The sequence below is a fragment of the Simochromis diagramma genome, unplaced genomic scaffold (genome assembly GCF_900408965.1).
Source record: "Simochromis diagramma unplaced genomic scaffold, fSimDia1.1 OVJJ01000216.1, whole genome shotgun sequence".
NCBI classification, from domain to species: Eukaryota; Metazoa; Chordata; class Actinopteri; order Cichliformes; family Cichlidae; genus Simochromis; species Simochromis diagramma.
Window position 1 is genome coordinate 2,717,095 of NW_024386883.1, and position 13,898 is coordinate 2,730,992.

Consider the following 13,898-nt stretch of genomic DNA (forward strand, 5'->3'; position numbering starts at 1 on the left):
TATTTACAAACATGATAATAGTTAATTCACATGGATTTCAATCTTATTTTCTTTAGACATTTTTTTAAAAATAGATAAAATAGATCAACATTTGAAAAATGAAATCAAAGAGCCATAAACATGCCTTCATTCTTCATCTGACTCTTGAAGCAAAGCTTTCTGAGAGGTCAATTCAGAGGATGTGTTACGCATTCCGATCTCTATGTCTCGTCCCCTTGCCGAGAATTGCACCACAGTACTGTTGGAACAAACACAAAAGTGTACATGAAGATTATACAACTAACACTGTTATTGTTGCCTCCTGAAAGCTAATGAATTGTTAATGATAATTATTACCGAAGGACAGTAAAATCGAATCAAAAGTTCCAAATGGAGACGAGGTTTAAACGGTATCAGTGCCTCTTAAACCTAAACCTTTTTCTACCAACAACCGCAAGAGGGTCCATAGATGCAAGACATCACAGCAGTCAGTGTAAAATGTTACCCACCAATAACAGATAAAGAAGACAAGTAATGCAGATTAATGCAGGTTATAAGTTACCTGTATTTATCCATCTTAAGGATTGAGAACTACTAAAATAAGCTGCCACTAGCTGTTGGGTATTTATGAGAAATGTTGAATGTAAACAAAAACATGTTGCCTATATACACATCACCTCAAAAAGCAGGTTTGGATGTCAGAATTCAAAAAAGGTGGCTTTCACCAAGCTTACAAAATGTTCAGGAAGTGATTTATCATGAAGTTTACTTGTCCTTGAAACCGTCCCCGAAAACCTTTGCTTCAGCTATTCTGAAATGTCAAGTGAATAGTGATATCCCATTGAGGCACATTATGCTCTAATGAAAAGCCATTTCAGAGCAAAATATGCAGGCTAAACCCTGATCAAGTTGCATTTTACAGGGAATAATAACCCGAGTACACGTATCATAAATGCAGGTGCACATGTTGTTCTGCCATGTCGTGACAAGATTTTAATTGTACCCGTTTTGCTGAATCCCACTTGTTCTGTTTTCTAACCAAGTCTGTTCAAACTCGGTTATTACACTGATCTGGTTGTAAAATGTGTGTATGTGAAGGATGAGATACTTACAACCAAACTACAGCTGCAGTGGAAATGACTAAAAGCAGGGCCACAGCTAAATGCCAGCAGAAGCACATTGTGACGAACATGACGTTGGCGTGCTCGGTCAAGTTCCATTCCACTCCACTTGGTGGGTAAAGTACGAATCCAATCTGAAATGACAAATGTGTGATGAAGAAGCCAACTACCTATTATCATTATTAGCAAATGAATAAAAAAAATGTAAGTTAACAAAAAGTTTGCACAAAGAGCAAGATCTAAGGACAGTCCACACAGATGGCACCGAACTGGCCCTGATGTGTACAGAAATTAATGAAATCTACTGCTTGTCTAGAAAATGTGATTACACTATACAAGTAAATATTTTAAAAAGTGGTGTTGGTCCTCTAAGTGGTCTTTGTTTTAGTATTCAAGTGCCACGGCGATGCAGTGTTTAGCACAACGAGAAGGTTCCTGGTTTAATCCTCCTGGGGCATTTCTGTGTATAGTTTGCTTGGTCTCCCTGCAGTCCAAAGACGTGCTTGTTAGGTTAATTGGTGATTGTAATTTGCCTGTCAGTGTTTATGGTTGACTGTCTCTATGTGATGGACTGGCAGCCTGTATAGGGTGTATCCTGTCTCTCATCCTGTGTCAGATGGCTGAACTGGACGGGTGGATAGATGTTGCTGGGTGTATAAACGAGGTGTTCTGCATCAGGATCTCATTTGGCTAATCACCTGGTAGAACCACGAACCCTGTAGGATGAACATGCATGACCCGAACAGCTCTAAAATAATGTTGTCTCTTATGAACATCTCCAGCATGATGCTGGCTGAGCCTCCAAACACCGCCACCAGGAGCAGGGTGTGGATGTGGGCGTCCAGAAGAGGTCGACTGTGCACATGGTAGTAAAACAGAAACCCTGCGTGAAATAGAGTCAAACACAAAATGTAGCTCAAATACACGTTAGCCACCAGGAATTATGGTGAAAAATATTGTGCAACTAAAACCTGGCTTTCTTACAGCTTACCTTCAACAAAAAGAGCTAACGAGAGACCAAAGCAGCCCACTCCTCTTGGCACCAGTTGGAATTTTGTACTTAAAATCAGAGCTATTCCAGAAATCCCAAAGAACAGATACATTGTGCTGTGCTGCCAGTTCATCAACTTAATCCACCCGCCGTCGTTGTAGAGATGAGCATGTGGCCCGTCCACCACAAACTGCTCAACCATAATACCTGTGACAGGACAGCATCAGTGAAATTAGAACAGGTGGACGCACACAACTGATGAATATATATTTACAGAAAAACTGACCAATAAAAGCAGCAAATATCTGGAACCCTCCTTCAATGTAGTCCAGTCTTTTAAAGATTGGCGGCAAAGTCTGCCGTCCTTTAGGCTGGTTTGTCCTCCAGTAGTGTTTGAGAACACATTTCACTGTTAGCCAGAAGCCATAGAGCAGGAAAAAAGAGCCAGGAATAGCGTGTCCTCCAAAGTTGGCCATTATCAGGCCTGAAAAAAGAAGAAATGCGCCTTAGTCATGTCATACATTGCTATACAAGTGTATTTGCCCCCTTCTTGGCTCAAGAGTTGGGAGTTCGCCTTGTAATTGGAAGGTTGCCCGTTCGAGCCCCGGCTCGGATAGTCTCGGTCGTTGTGTCCTTGGGCAAGACACTTCACTCGTTGCGTACTGGTGGTGGTCAGAGTGCCCGGTGGCGCCTCGCCTCTGTCAGTGCGCCCCAGGGTGGCTGTGGCTACAATGTAGTTCACACCACACCAGTGTGTGAATGGGTGGGTGACTGAACGTGTAAAGCGCTTTGGGGTCCTTAGGGACTAGTAAAGCGCTATACAAATACAGGCCATTTACCATTCTTGATTTATTCATTTATTCATTTTTGCATATTCATCACACATGTTTCATATCAAACTAATTCTAATAGTAGACAAAGACACAATTCAGGTTTTACATGATGATTTAATTTATTAAGGGGGAAAAATAAGTTTACTTACCTGGACCTGTGTAAAAAGTAAATACCCCTTAAACTTGATAACCGGTTGGATCAAAGTTAGGAGCAATTTGTTTTTGGATCACGGTCACTGAGTCTTTCACGTCACTGTGAGGAATTTTGGTCCACTCTTCTTTGCAGAATTGTTTTATTCCAGACACATTTGGGTGAGTTTCAAACAAACAGTGCATCCCAAAGCATCTCAATCTGATTTAAGCCCAGATTTTGACTAGGCCACTGCAAAACCTTCATTCTGTTTTTTACTTTGGAGCCATAGACAGGTGGACTCGTGTTTCAGATCATTGTCATGCTTAAGTACACTTAAGCTTCAGGGCCTGACCTTCTGGTAGAGAACCGAATTCATGGTTACATCAAGTCTTCCAGGTCTTGAAGCAGCAAATCAGCCCCAGACCGTCGCAATACCACCACCACGTTTTTTTTCTGTTCTTTTTAGGAATGCTGTGTTGATTTTACGCCAGATGTGAAGGGACTCAAACGTTCCAAAAAGTCAGTCCACACAGTAATTTCCCAAAAGCCTTAGAGATCATAAAGATGTTTCTTGGCAAATTTGAGACAAGCCATTGTGTTCGTTTTGCTCAGCAGTGGATTTTTCCCCTCCTAAGGATGTCTCTTTCTTATTGCCGAATCATGAACTCTGACCTTAACTGAGGCAGGTGAGGCCTGCAGTTCTTTCCATGTTGTTCTTGCTCTTTTTGTGACCTCCTGGATGACTCATGAATGCACTCTTGGAGTAATTTTGGTAACACTGCTGGGAAGGTTAACCACTGTTCCAAGTTTACTCTATTTGTATATAATGGCTTTGACCGTGGTTCAATGGAATCCCAAAGCCTCAGAAATGGCTTTCCAGACTGATGGATATCAATGACTCAGCTGTCTCTTTAGATTGCGTTGTTGTTTTTTGAGATCTTTTAACCTGCTTCACTTTGTCAGATAGGATCTACTCGAGCGGTTTCTTGATCTAACATGTCTCACAGGCCTGGGTGTGGCTAAAGAAATTGAAGTCAATAAATGTTGTAATTAAGGTAATTCAGGATTTCACAAGGGGAGCAATTCCTCACACAGGGCCAGGTTGGGCTGCTTAGTTCCCCCCTTTTAATGAATGAAATCATCATTTTGTATTCACTCCAGTTATCTTTGACTAATATTAAAATTAGTTTGATGATCTAAAAAAATAAGTGTGACAAATATCCAATATATTAATACACCAGGATGAATGCAAATATAGTATATACGAAATGCAGCGTTGAAAGTTCAAAGGTATTAGCTTTGAGGTTAAAGTGCAGGCTCTTAGTTCCGCTTTATTGAGATGATAAGAACCTGGCATTTAAGGGAACGAAATGCAAATAGATAGCAACGTTCACAAAGGGCTTTTTCAAAGCAGCTGGCATTACATAAAAACAAATACAGTGCTGGAAACTGCTTTCTACATACAATAGGGGGAAAGCAGGGATTAATTTATAACATATCCTGTCTGATTAGGGCGGAGCCTGCTGAGCGTGTTCTTTGGTCCGGATGACATTTGTTTTGCAAAACTGAAATTCAAATGAAAGAGGGTTTTTTGACAGAAAACGTGCTGCCTTTCAAATCAGAAAAAACAAACAGTATTAAAAGTTTAACAAGTAATACTTTAACGACTAACTGAAGTTACTAAGAAAATGGGAAAGCGCAATTATATTGTTTTAACTTAAATTCTGCCGCTGACCCATTAAAGTGAAATCTAAAATCAGACGCAGTGAACATGTAACACGGGCTTTTTTCACTGCTCAAAAGGAAGTCGGTGGTTTATAACAGACCTTAAAACTTCTTCCCCCTGCTTTTAATGTTAGTATTGGAGACACTGGTGTGTTTAAGATCCGCGTGTTCGGTTAGTCAGACAAGTTTTTCCTGATCAGCCCAGCCTGGCGTGATGTTACTGAACACTTTTCACACATTGTCCAACATTTCCAACACTGTCGACGTGTATGGAGGCAGATAGCTGATTTCACCGTCTCAGAGCTAAGTCCAAATAATGTTTCGACACAATAAATACGTGTTTATCTAAAGTCCAGTTAGCCTGTGGCACATCAGCATCTGTACCGAGGTAAATCTTCAACTGAGTACATGCTTGATAAAATCAACATACCTTAATCTCTGCGGCTAATTCCCAAATACAACAAATTAATGTAGGCAAACCGCCTTGAATGACAGCTCCCTGCTGTTTGGAGACCTGTGCACACCTGCTCCCTGCACCTCTAACCTGCACTGACGGATCACACATAGCCCCACCCCTAGTTTGCATAAGTTTCAGTGACCAAGTGACATCTCCCTGAGAAACGGGCAGAAAAACAGAGGCTGTTTAAAGACGGTGAGCTTTATTCAGCTACTCATTTGACAACAAAAAGATTAATACCGAGATTAATAGCGAGCAACAACCCGGTGACAACTTAAATATGCAGTTTTGTTAATATGTAAACTGTGTGCACAGTGGGAGATGCAGCAGCTGTGGCTTGTTTAAATGAACTTTGCACTCTTTTCAATAAATCTTTATTGCCATTCTTATCGTGCTTAACACACAGTCATTTGACATGTGAGGAAATCGCTACCTAAATGAAAAACGGAATGCTGTTTTAAAATAATCCTAATAAACAAAGTGTCATTGTTTAGGTGTGTGTGTGTGTGTGTGTGTGTGTGTGTGTGTGTGTGTATTTTGCACAAGAGAGTTATAGGATTTCACAGAACAATTTCTTCTCTCGAAACGGGTTCTCAGATGAAGGCACTGGAGTCACCAACGGGTCCTCTTTGGCATGAGCTTCACAGTAGGCCATCAGTTCAGCTGCTGCTTTGGATACCTGTAAAAGCAGACTGTGTTTAAGTGAGTCAGTGATCATAAAAGGGCAAGATAAGATGTTAAGTATGAGCTCATCTGTTCCAATACACACACACACACACACACACACACACACACACACACACACATATATATATATATATCTGTATGTATATATATATATATATATATATATATATATATATATATACTACACAGAATAAGAAAGAGAAGTGGGAGGATCTCTGCATAACTGAGCAAGAGGACAAGTCGATTAAAGTCTCTCGATATCAGATGGCAGGCTCATTAAATGGCACTCATGAAGTCCCTCCAGGATATCTGAGACTGGCCAATAACAGTAAGAAAGAACAAATAAGCAGGAAAACACAGATATTGGACAGAGGCAAATTGGAAAAGTGCTATACACAATGATATCTGAAGTCTAAGGTCTTTAAGTCAAAAAGAACATTTGAGCGAGGGGCTGGAAGAGTGCTTGATATGAGGAAGTGTGATGATTTGATGGTGCGTGCAGTGCCAGGCTGGAGTGAAATCATTGAACCAGGTCATATAGCTCCAAACTATGCAAGAACTTTTTAAAAGGAAGCTGTCAGCTGGTATTCTGTTAAAAGGAGTGGACAGTACCATCATCAGATCTAAACCCTGATTGAACATTTGTGGGTCTCTATGCTGGAGCACATATCTACAATAATAAAGATTCACACACCTGTAGTTGCTGCAAATAAGCAGTTCTTTGTCAAAAGTATAAATACATCTGATAAATAAAAGCATGTAAAATGTAACTTTTTATTGAAAGTTTCCGAGACACAGTGAAGTACAAAGGAAGAACACATGGTGCCATAACTGAAGTGAATACTTGCTCATCTGAAGACTTTTCAATTCACACTGCCTTATTTGTGCCCTTGCTTTGTTTCCAGTCACTGTCTGTGTGGACTCACCATCATCCTCTCTATGTTGACCTCCAGTTTCAACTGCTCTACTGTTTTTCGAGCATCTGCAATCTTGGCCATGTTGTTAGACATCCTGCCCTCTCCCGCTTGGATCAGCCATCATGTAGCAAATTTAAAAACAAGACACAAAAGTACAGATTACCAATAAAGAAATGTGGTTGTAGAAAACAAGTTTGCTCTTATAAAGAGCAATATAAAGAAAATTTGTCACAAATGATCAATGTGAGACATTATTGAAGGTATCTGAGGTGCTGGTTAGAGTCTGTTTCAATTTGCTTGTTAATTCTGCTCCCTGGGTCTCAGCTGCAAGAGGAACAGGGAGGGTCTCAAAGGAGAAGGGCAGGGGAGCGGAGGTAGCGCAGCCCTCCCAAGGGGGCGGCATCCGCTAGCACAGATTGTAAATACACCTTATATTAACATGTTGCTCTCGCACAATATATCTGTCATAAAGTTCACATTTAGTTGTTTTTCAAATCTCAACTTTTCTTTATAAGTAGATGCTGTTATGTTTTTTTGAGTTTAAAAGACACATTCGAGTACCATCTTAATGATCCTCATAATAGGCGAGTAAATAAAAAGCCAGCAACAGCAGGCCTTTAAAAAAAAAAAAACTTTGCTAGAAATAATTAAAAGGAAATTCATTATAAGTCATTTCTAGTGCTAATATAACTCATGCAGCACATAGCAGATATGCCATATAATTCAATATTTGAAATAGGCTGCTTCTGTGCATCTGTATAAAAGATGATGATGATGATGATGATAAAGAAAATTTGCAGTCACTCCATAGTTCCAAACATACTCACAACAAAGACCGACAGCAAACGACTGGCTCCTGGAGCGAAAGTACACTTGTCCTCCGCCACAGCAACTTGTAGCTCCGAATGAAGTGAGATGAATGGCAGAGACGAAGTGGATATCTTCACTGGGCTTCCAACCTTCACATAATTAGCGGTGGATCTGCCTATGGGATGGGCTCCGTGCAGCAGTGCAACAGTTAAAGGCAACATGTGGTATGACCTTCATTTCTACACTCTCTATCACTCACACATCTGAGATTACACCGAAGACAGAGAGTTAAATGTAGCTTTTAAAAAAGATGGAATATGGCTGAAATAATAGTTGTGTATTTGATCATAACACCTCAACAGAACAGACAGTTATTTTCCGTGACTTTGCATAACATGCTTGTGTATAAAATATCAAAATATCAAACCTTAAATTCTTGGAATTACTGAGTACATTAAAATGAGTTGGACTGGGATTGTTCTAAGACAGAATAATGTTTATGAGAAAGGTATTAAGTCAGAATATGTAAAATAAGGCTCTATAAACTTTTATTTGAAATTCTCACATGTGCTTGTGTTTAAAGAAGCCATGCAACAGAAAACAATTACTAATCAAGCTCCAAATAAATATTTTAAGAGTCTAATTCTATCACACATAAGAACACTTGAATATAACCTCTGGTAAATTTGCATGTTCAGTGACAGAGTTTTTGTCAAGGGGAGGATTTTCTCAGAAACAGAGTTATTTCTCTCATATTTTAGCGATCCTCTTCAAGGCTGCCAGTCTTTCTGGTAGAGCTGACTATTATTCCACAGAGCAGCAGGGAGCAAAGTGGCAGTGTGATGGAGTTAAATGTCAAATGCCTCATTAACATTTGTTTCCCTGTAGTAATTGGTCTTGCTTCATGGACGATATACGCCTTTATAGCAAAAAGAGCTTCTGGTTCACTTAACCCTCCTCTGTCATTTAAAACGTCTATACAGTAATGTGTGAAAGTCTTGAGTCACCACTCAATTCTTTATTTTTGTTACAAAAATGGAAAATAGGTACAGCTATTTATCAAAATGTGAAATCATAGGGTACATGTAAATACAGACTATAAGGCTAAAACTGAGTTTGTACCATTCTGATGAGCCCGAAAGTGAATGATTTGAAATGACCACCTTTATTCTTGAACCAAACATTTCACATTTGGATTCATCCCTCAATAAGACCTGTTGCCAGTCCAGTTATTTTGTAATTTCACACCTCAGCCTTTTCTCCCTGTTTCCCTTCCTTAAGAATAGCTTCTTGACAGCCACCCTCCCACTGGGATCATTTCTGATGAGGCTTCAGTGAAAAGTAGTTGAATCAACTGAAGGTCCAGATGCATTTCTTGAGTCCCGTGTTAGGTCTTTGCTGGACTTTTTTCTATTACTTAAGGACATGACCTTTAGATATTGTTCATCTGCTGTAGTTTGATTATTTTTTTTTTAGACCTGACAATTCTTCTTCTGTCCTCCACTTGTCCAGTTTCCTCAGTTTTTTAAGGGCACACTGAACATCATGCTCAATGATGCCAAGGTTTTGGAATCACCCCCTTGGTGGAAAAATACAGTTTTAATTTTAACATAACTGTGTTATCTTTGGTATTTTTAAGATTCAGCTACAAAATTTGAATGTTTTTCAGAATGGAATAACATGTTTTTAAGACAGGCTGCCAGTAACAAAGTGCCTCAAGGTAAAATTTTAAATTTTACCTTGAGGCTGTCTTTTATGTGCAAACACACAGTTCTGGTTCATCTCTTGAGTTAGATATTTGTTTTATAGATCAATGTTAAGTGGCTTAACAAGCAAACAAAACATATTTATCTGAAAATGGTCAGTTTAAGGATTGGACAGAAAATTTGTTAAAAAGCAGCTAATCTCCGAATAATAACTAACAAATAAAAGCCTGAGAATCAGATTCTGTTGGGCAGCTAATCAGTGTTTGCTGGGCAGCAAGGTGGAGCAGTGGTTAGCAATGTTGCATCACAGCAAGAAGGTCCTGACTCCCTCACCTGGCCATGGCCTTTCTGAGTGGAGCTTGCATGCTTTCCTGTTTGCGTGGGTTCTCTCTGGGCACTCCAGCTTCCTCCCACAGTCTAAACACATGCAGTAAATAGAGTTAGGTTCACTGGTGAATCTCAATTGCCCATAGGTGTGAATGTGAGTGCAAATAGTTGTCTGTCTCTCTGTGTTAGGCCTGCATCAGGCTGGATGCCCCCCTCCGCCCACCCAGCAGCTGGGATAGACTCCAGCCTCCCCTGCAACCCCGATAAGGACAAGCGGAAGAGAATGGATGGATGGACAGATTCTGTTGTGCTTCTTATGAATTCAGTGACAACATTTGTAAACTCGATCCATCTGTCCAGTCAACAAAACAACGTGTCTCTTCTGACATTCTGTTCATTCATAATAGATGCTACACCATAGGATGAATGAAACCAGAGAGGAGATCTATACACAGCTTCAACTAAGATGTTTTTAAACTCATCTAGAGTTAATGTTTATAATGTGTTTTGACATAGAAATAAGAGCATGCATTGCCAGCTAACCAAACATAGCGAGTGTGCCATTTACTATACAAACAGTAATGAGTTTGGGCGTAGCTGCTGTTTTCTCCATATAAATTGTTGTCTAAATTGTTGTCATAACGTCTGCTTGATTCTTGTAATCTCTGCTGATTGTCCACAGAGGTCCTCACGGTGACTTACGGTGTGCTGTACACATAAACAGTTCTGTTACACATTCTCATTTTCTTTTGTAACCTTCATTAAGGTCAGTGTGGCTAGGAAACAAGACTGTAAAACATAGTCTTTACTAAGGCAAGAAGAAGATCCAGAAATGACCTATTTAGAAAATATGAGTACCTTGAATTCATGATGGTGACTGTTGTAAACATATCTAAGCCAGACCAATTTATAAAAAGAGACCCAGTCCTCCTGGATGTCACGCACGATGTATTTTTTGTCATATCATGCTGAAAACAAACCGGTTTTTCAAGTTGTGGCTCTGGTTGCATGTGTGACACATTCATCTGTAATGGATTTAAAGGGCTACAAAAGATTCATAACCATCATTTTCAGGTTTGGAAATATTTGGAAACCAAATAGATTTTTCTTTTGTTCTCGTGTACTTGTTTTTATTATTATTTTCACAGAAAAAAAGTTTAATTAAATAACAATAATAGAAATTAGGAACAATAGAAATTAATAAAATTGTGCGTGCGTGCGTGCGTGCGTGCGTGTGTGTGTGTGTGTGTGTGTGTGTGTGTGTGTGTGTGTGCATGGGCGCTGGTCATTCACAATCCCTCCGTTTGTAGCATGTTGACATATATATGGCAGGCAGTCAGACATGCCCCGTCTCCTGAGATGTTCAGCTTATAGAAATTTGGAATTACAGAACTGAAGTGGCTAAAGTAAATGGTCCTTACTTCACCGAATGATTCACATTTTAGGAGGAAATGTCTGACTTTTAACCTCACCTCTCAAACAGTGATCACATGTTCTTCTAATCTTTCGGTTGCCACGACCTCGTGTGTCTTCCTTATTCAATTGCCAGTTTGTGGTCCTACATTTGGTTAGGATTTGACTCTGTGTTTCTGTTTCTGACACCTAAGAGACATTCTGCTAATTCATACCTGTTTTTAGGGCCAGATAAACTCTTCTTCCCAGAGAAAGATTTCTTTTCATTTTGTTAGAATTTGGTTTACACTGATAGGTGTTTGGAAAGCAGTGTGGTGAGACAAGTCCGATTATGATTGGCAGAATATCTCTTAGAGACAGACAGTCTCAATACCAACTGACATAGGTTGGTTGGTTCTGGCCTTATCTCTTATCTCTGGGAGAGCCTTGAATTAGAGGGATTCTTGGGGGCTGGATGCAAGATTATAAAAAATGTCCCAATTCTGTTCAGCTGGGGTTTGTTAGTGTTTTCCTGTGTACATGTAAACTGTATCTGTAGACAGTCTGTTGGGCGTTTATCCCATCAGGTGTGGCTCTGATGACTCACTGCACCCTTTACTTCTCTACTCTACAGCACAGTGGATAGGATGACACTATCAGATATTTTAAGCCAGATTTTAATTATAATTTAGAAGTTATCTTAATTGCATTTGGGGCTCTTAGGCCTTTTTGTTTTAGTTTTCTTTCACTTCCATGAAATTTCCTAATCTTGTTATGGTTCAGCTCATCTGTAAATCATTTTGAATAACTCACCCACCTAAGTGAAAATCATCTAAAAGTGCTGTATACTGCCAAACACAACCTAAATGGCAAGAATAAAGAGGACAAAGTAAGTCCACCAGAAATGAGGGGAAATTCTAAATGTCTTCACAGGATCTGCACGTATCTTAATCAAAAAGAGTGTGCACAGATTTTATCTTCATGGGAGTTGAGCCAGTGGGAAGTCCATTATGAAAACTAGAGAAAGTCAATACTGGATAACTGCCAGTCTCTGATTTGACCACAAATTCCTCTTGAATATACTGAGAAGGTATCTGTATGAGGGTTAAAGTTGAACCAGAAAATAAACATTGGGGAAACAATATGGAAAGTGAGGGACACTTTTTTAAGTTTAATCTAAAAACTATGGATTGGGGTGGTTTTAAATGTGCTTAAAGCTTGTTTATACACTGACTGGATACTTTTTAGGTACAGCTTGGCAGTGCCGAGTTGAACACCATTTTGCTTTCCAAGCTGTCATACTTTGTGGCATAGATTCAACAGGGTGCTGGAAACATTCCTCATAGAGTATAGCTCATACTGTAATCAATGATTTCATTATTTAGGGGGAAATAGTATTTGGTTTCCTCATATCTAGGGCATTTTTGGGGAAAATAGTGATCTTATTATTATTATTGTTTAGTACAGACCTTCCCAAAGTGTGGAGCCCGTCCCCTAGGGTGCCAAGGTCTCCCCTGCATAATTGCTTTTCCCTTTGTCGGGAGCATGTGCTGGGCTGTTCAAATCACGGACAAACAGTATCCCACATTCTTGATTTTTAGTTCACACACACTTGTTGTAATGACTAACTACTCCTGACATTTTGGAGATGTTAGCTCTGTATACAGTAAAGTTACAGTGGGATACAAATAATATCAGGCTGATCCTGCCACGATTTGTTCCCCCTGTCTAAATCACGGACAAACAGTATCCCACAGCTGTTTATGTTTTTAAACCCATTTTGCACAGACAGGCATTTTTTGAAAAATGTATTGATATAAATGTTGAATATTATTACACAGGAAAAAAACAAATACACGTAAAATAATTACACCATGACGCCTCTGCCTTTGCAAATGGAGGGACAGTAACTGCGTGTGTGTATGTAAGCATGTAAAACCTGAAGATAGATACAAAATACTGTTAATCTGACTTGCTGCCATTCTGCAATTCATCTCATGTAAACAATAACGTGGCGCACAGCATGACGTGAAAAAAGGCACATACCTTTGACATTGCGTGACGACCTCGGTATTCCTGTCCACACATAAACGCAAAAAAGGAGTTTTAAAAAATCTCCGTTTTCGGTGATTCCAAACTCCGTTTACGTGTGGAGGAAAGGTCCAAACGCACAGAAACAGTTGTGTTTTCAAAATTACCCGTGTAGGTGTGGACGTAGCATAAAAGAGTTAGTAGTTTATTTTCTTACTACCTGTAATTTATTGCAGTTTACTTGTATTTGCTTAATTGTTTACTAAATGTTTGAGGTGTGAAATAAACCGCAATGGAGCAAAATATGGGTGTGTGTGGTTGGAGGATGTGTTTGTGCGTGTGCGCATGTGCGCGCGGGGCAGGGGGGGCGAACATTTTTCTTGTAAAACAAAGGGGGGCCTAGCGAAAAAAGTTTGGGAACCACTGGTTTAGTACAAGTGTCAAGTTCTGATATTATTTTCTACTGTGTGTAGCTGTTAATGTAGTCCTTATTCAATAGGAGACAGCATAAAGAGCGTAAATTTCAACATTTCAACTCAGAGAGCTTTTTGGAAATCATATAGCTTAGCATTATTTTTATTGCTAAGCTTTATTTTTATTTTATTTTATTGACTGTGCGTGTTTGTTCATTAAAGTACACTCAAAAAACGATTCTTGGCAATTTTGAGTATAATGCAATGCAACTGAGATATATCAAATTAAAATGTATTTGTTCAGATAATTAATAATATGGGAAAACATATGCTTGGAAAGGATTGAATGTACACAAAACAAATAGATTTTATTTGA

At 39.3% G+C, this 13,898-nt stretch overlaps 2 protein-coding genes across 2 annotated transcripts; both read right to left on the minus strand.

The window, feature by feature from the left end:
- Positions 1 to 76: 76 nt before the first annotated feature.
- Positions 77 to 5,340, minus strand: tmem45b (transmembrane protein 45B). Its single transcript, XM_040033015.1, has 6 exons — positions 5,213 to 5,340; positions 2,378 to 2,575; positions 2,092 to 2,298; positions 1,799 to 1,983; positions 1,092 to 1,234; positions 77 to 238 (listed from the first exon to the last, which is right to left on the minus strand). Exons 2-6 carry the CDS (start codon positions 2,565 to 2,567, stop codon positions 127 to 129), a joined length of 837 nt encoding a protein of 278 aa, XP_039888949.1. The 5' UTR covers positions 2,568 to 2,575; positions 5,213 to 5,340; the 3' UTR covers positions 77 to 126.
- An 87-nt stretch (positions 5,341 to 5,427) lies between these two features.
- On the minus strand, positions 5,428 to 8,126 carry gng8 (guanine nucleotide binding protein (G protein), gamma 8). The gene is made up of 3 exons (XM_040033016.1): positions 7,671 to 8,126; positions 6,853 to 6,950; positions 5,428 to 5,918 (listed from the first exon to the last, which is right to left on the minus strand). Exons 2-3 carry the CDS (start codon positions 6,934 to 6,936, stop codon positions 5,790 to 5,792), a joined length of 213 nt encoding a protein of 70 aa, XP_039888950.1. The 5' UTR covers positions 6,937 to 6,950; positions 7,671 to 8,126; the 3' UTR covers positions 5,428 to 5,789.
- Positions 8,127 to 13,898: the final 5,772 nt, after the last annotated feature.

Coding starts and splice junctions, on each gene's coding strand:
- tmem45b (XM_040033015.1), bottom strand. CDS start 2,567: ATGGCCAACTTTGGAGGACACGCTATTCCTGGCTCTTTTTTCCTGCTC. Junction 2,299..2,377: donor GATATTTGCTGCTTTTATTG/GTCAGTTTTTCT, acceptor GTCCTGTCACAG/GTATTATGGTTGAGCAGTTT. Junction 239..1,091: donor ACTGCAGCTGTAGTTTGGTT/GTAAGTATCTCA, acceptor TTGTTCCAACAG/TACTGTGGTGCAATTCTCGG.
- gng8 (XM_040033016.1), bottom strand. CDS start 6,936: ATGTCTAACAACATGGCCAAGATTGCAGATGCTCGAAAAACAGTAGAG. Junction 5,919..6,852: donor TCAACATAGAGAGGATGATG/GTGAGTCCACAC, acceptor CTGCTTTTACAG/GTATCCAAAGCAGCAGCTGA.